This window comes from Myotis brandtii, unplaced genomic scaffold (assembly GCF_000412655.1).
Source record: "Myotis brandtii unplaced genomic scaffold, ASM41265v1 scaffold225, whole genome shotgun sequence".
NCBI lineage: Eukaryota > Metazoa > Chordata > Mammalia > Chiroptera > Vespertilionidae > Myotis > Myotis brandtii.
In genome coordinates, this window is record NW_005358435.1 from 1497960 (window position 1) to 1500442 (window position 2483).

At 45.6% G+C, this 2483-nt stretch overlaps 1 protein-coding gene across 4 annotated transcripts in view; it reads left to right on the top strand.

Moving 5' to 3' along the window:
• Nucleotides 1-2483, top strand: part of LOC106726091 (zinc finger protein 64 homolog, isoforms 3 and 4) — a 7181-nt gene that overhangs the window by 1956 nt on the left and 2742 nt on the right. For 2 of the 4 annotated variants that reach the window (XM_014539667.1, XM_014539666.1), the window contains exon 2: nt 1180-1431. In XM_014539667.1, coding sequence (XP_014395153.1) covers nt 1242-1431 — 190 coding nt within the window. In that variant the 5' untranslated portion in view covers nt 1180-1241. Of the gene's footprint in view, nt 1-292; nt 469-491; nt 591-1179; nt 1432-2483 lie in introns of those variants that run through there. The other 2 variants (XM_014539664.1, XM_014539665.1) reach the window with 2 other exon arrangements.

A 2483-nucleotide genomic window follows, 5' to 3' on the forward strand; every position in this document is an offset into this window, starting at 1 on the left:
GTACTCCTAAGGCTTAGGAAGAGCCACACTCAAGGGGCCAAAAAGCTGCATGTGGCTCGCGAGCCACAGTTTGCTGACCACGGCCCTAACCTGATAATCTTTTACTGTTTACCAAACTTTACTTTTGATATGCTTGTTTATTTAGCTAAAGGGCAAATGTGTATTCTAGTAAATAAAAAGCTATGGTTCCGGAGATTTGGAGAACCTCTCCGCTAGAGAGAAGCCTGACTCCCCCCATGCCTTCTAAATTTATATTTCTTGTCTATTGTATCCATTTATGCGCAGCCCCTTCTCCAGATCCTGAATCCTCGCTGCAAAAGGTTGCGGCACTTTCCCTGTTGTAACATCCTTTTGCTAGTCAACTTACTGGAAGAAAATGGAAATAAACCTGGGAATGAAAACTGCTTTTATAACTTCAAGTTCTTGATTTGGACATGTCCAAAAAAAAGATTGCCGAGACAGCACAAGGTAGCAGATACTGGAGCAAACACCCCTGGGTTCAAATCCCAGCTTCACCCTAGAGCAAATTGATTTAGGCGTGTCTTCCTGGCTCTGACTTCCCCAAGCATTTGGTTCCTGGGTGAAATCCTGTATGTTTGGGCATGATCAGTCTGACGTGGTTGTAGAGGAGGAAAGGAACACTCGATTTGGTAGAGATGTTCTGAGCATGGGGTTCTCTGTTTCCCAGGGTATCTCTAACTTCTTGGACTGTTGGCTTTATTTCTCTGGTCTAAGCACCCTCATTTCCTAGTCGCTGGGGGCAGGGGAACTATGGGAGGGTGGATACTGTTGCTACTGGCAGTTTGGTATACATAAGGGGAGGACCCTCCTGGCCATTCTTTACGTGGTTCATCAACTAGTGAGCCAGGAAGCTGTTCTAAGACACTAGTAGACCTGAGTACTTCTATGACCACTCCCATGTTCCCAAGTGGGGTTGGCCTGTGATTTTCTCCTTCAGTCTGATTTTATCTAACCTGCCCCTTTGAATCCTCCGTGATTTCTGAGCTGTCAGTGCATGGCACACCTTCTTCTCTCCCAGTGTGGTCATCTAGATTTAAGTATCTTTCTATCTCTGGGCGTCTGGGCAGAAGGAAGAGGCAGACCATTTTGGGCACATCTCTTGGCAGTAATCTTGATCAGAGTAACCCGTAAATCCTTGAATCTTTTATGTATTTGAAGGAGACAAACCACACAAGTGTGAGTTCTGTGACAAGAGCTTCTGCCGGAAGGACAATCTGACCATGCACATGCGGTGCCACACCAGCGTGAAGCCCCACAAGTGTCACCTGTGCGACTACGCCGCCGTGGACAGCAGCAGCCTTAAGAAGCACCTGCGGATCCACTCCGACGAGCGGCCCTACAAGTGCCAGCTCTGCCCCTACGCCAGCCGCAACTCCAGCCAGCTCACCGTCCACCTCCGGTCCCACACGGGTAAGTCCCTGACCCGGACACCTGGGCCTGACTTGCCAATTTCTTAACCTTTTATTTACCTAAAACACAAGCAACTTAAACACCTTGGTGGTTAAGTAAAGAAATTTGGAATCTCTGTGGTGATGGTGAAGCTTGTGGTTTTAATTGAAAGATGAAAACCCAACAGCTGGGTTTCCTAATGTGACTGCATAGAATGCAGCTGGATGAGGACTCAGAACAGCAGCCAGGAAGCAACGGTGTATCTTGAATTATCTGAAGTATAAACTAGGTGTTTCAGTCTTTTCACTAAAACTCTGATTGCATAGCTTAATCCAGAAGCATATAGCAGAAGCAGTGGAACGTAACTGCAAATCACAAACTTCCAGTTCTAGAAATTGGACTTTGCAAAGAGCTTTTCCTTCCCTTCTTTGTGAGACCCCGTTGAAATAATGATCGATCCATCGATAGACCCAAATAACCGATCATGGCACAGAAAAATGGGGATTGGGAGTCTCATAAGAAGGTTCATAAAATGAGAATTTTCAATGAATTCATGGGAGATGGTGAGCAGACAGAAATATGTGGTCATCTAAAATCGGGTAAAGAAAACTGTCCCAGCAGACAAATGGGAGGCAGCCAGGCAGTTGGAGCCAGCCCTTGCAACCAATGTTGGCTGGCCTGAGAGTTCTGGACTTGTAGACAGCCAAGGCCCCAGAGCTCAGAGAAGCTGAGCCTATTGGCAGAATGGCCCAAACTACCCAGCAGGTAAATATCTATGGCACCTGTGTCTAATCCTTAGGCCTATCCACTCTTCCTAAGCAAAAGTATCAACTGTGGATTCTGAGTCATTTGTGGGAAATGATGGTGTAAAAAGTGCCAAGTCTAACTAATAACTAATTCTGGAGCTAACAGAGTACTTGGGTGATAGATGAGAATTTTTCAGTTCTAATTGGTATCTATCCATGGACAGAAATGTTGCATCCAAGAACAGTTCTAGGAAAAGGGTAGTAAGAACAAAGAGGTGTGAATTAAAACTAGGGTTGCTGGCTCTAAAGTTTTTTAAAATCCCAGAG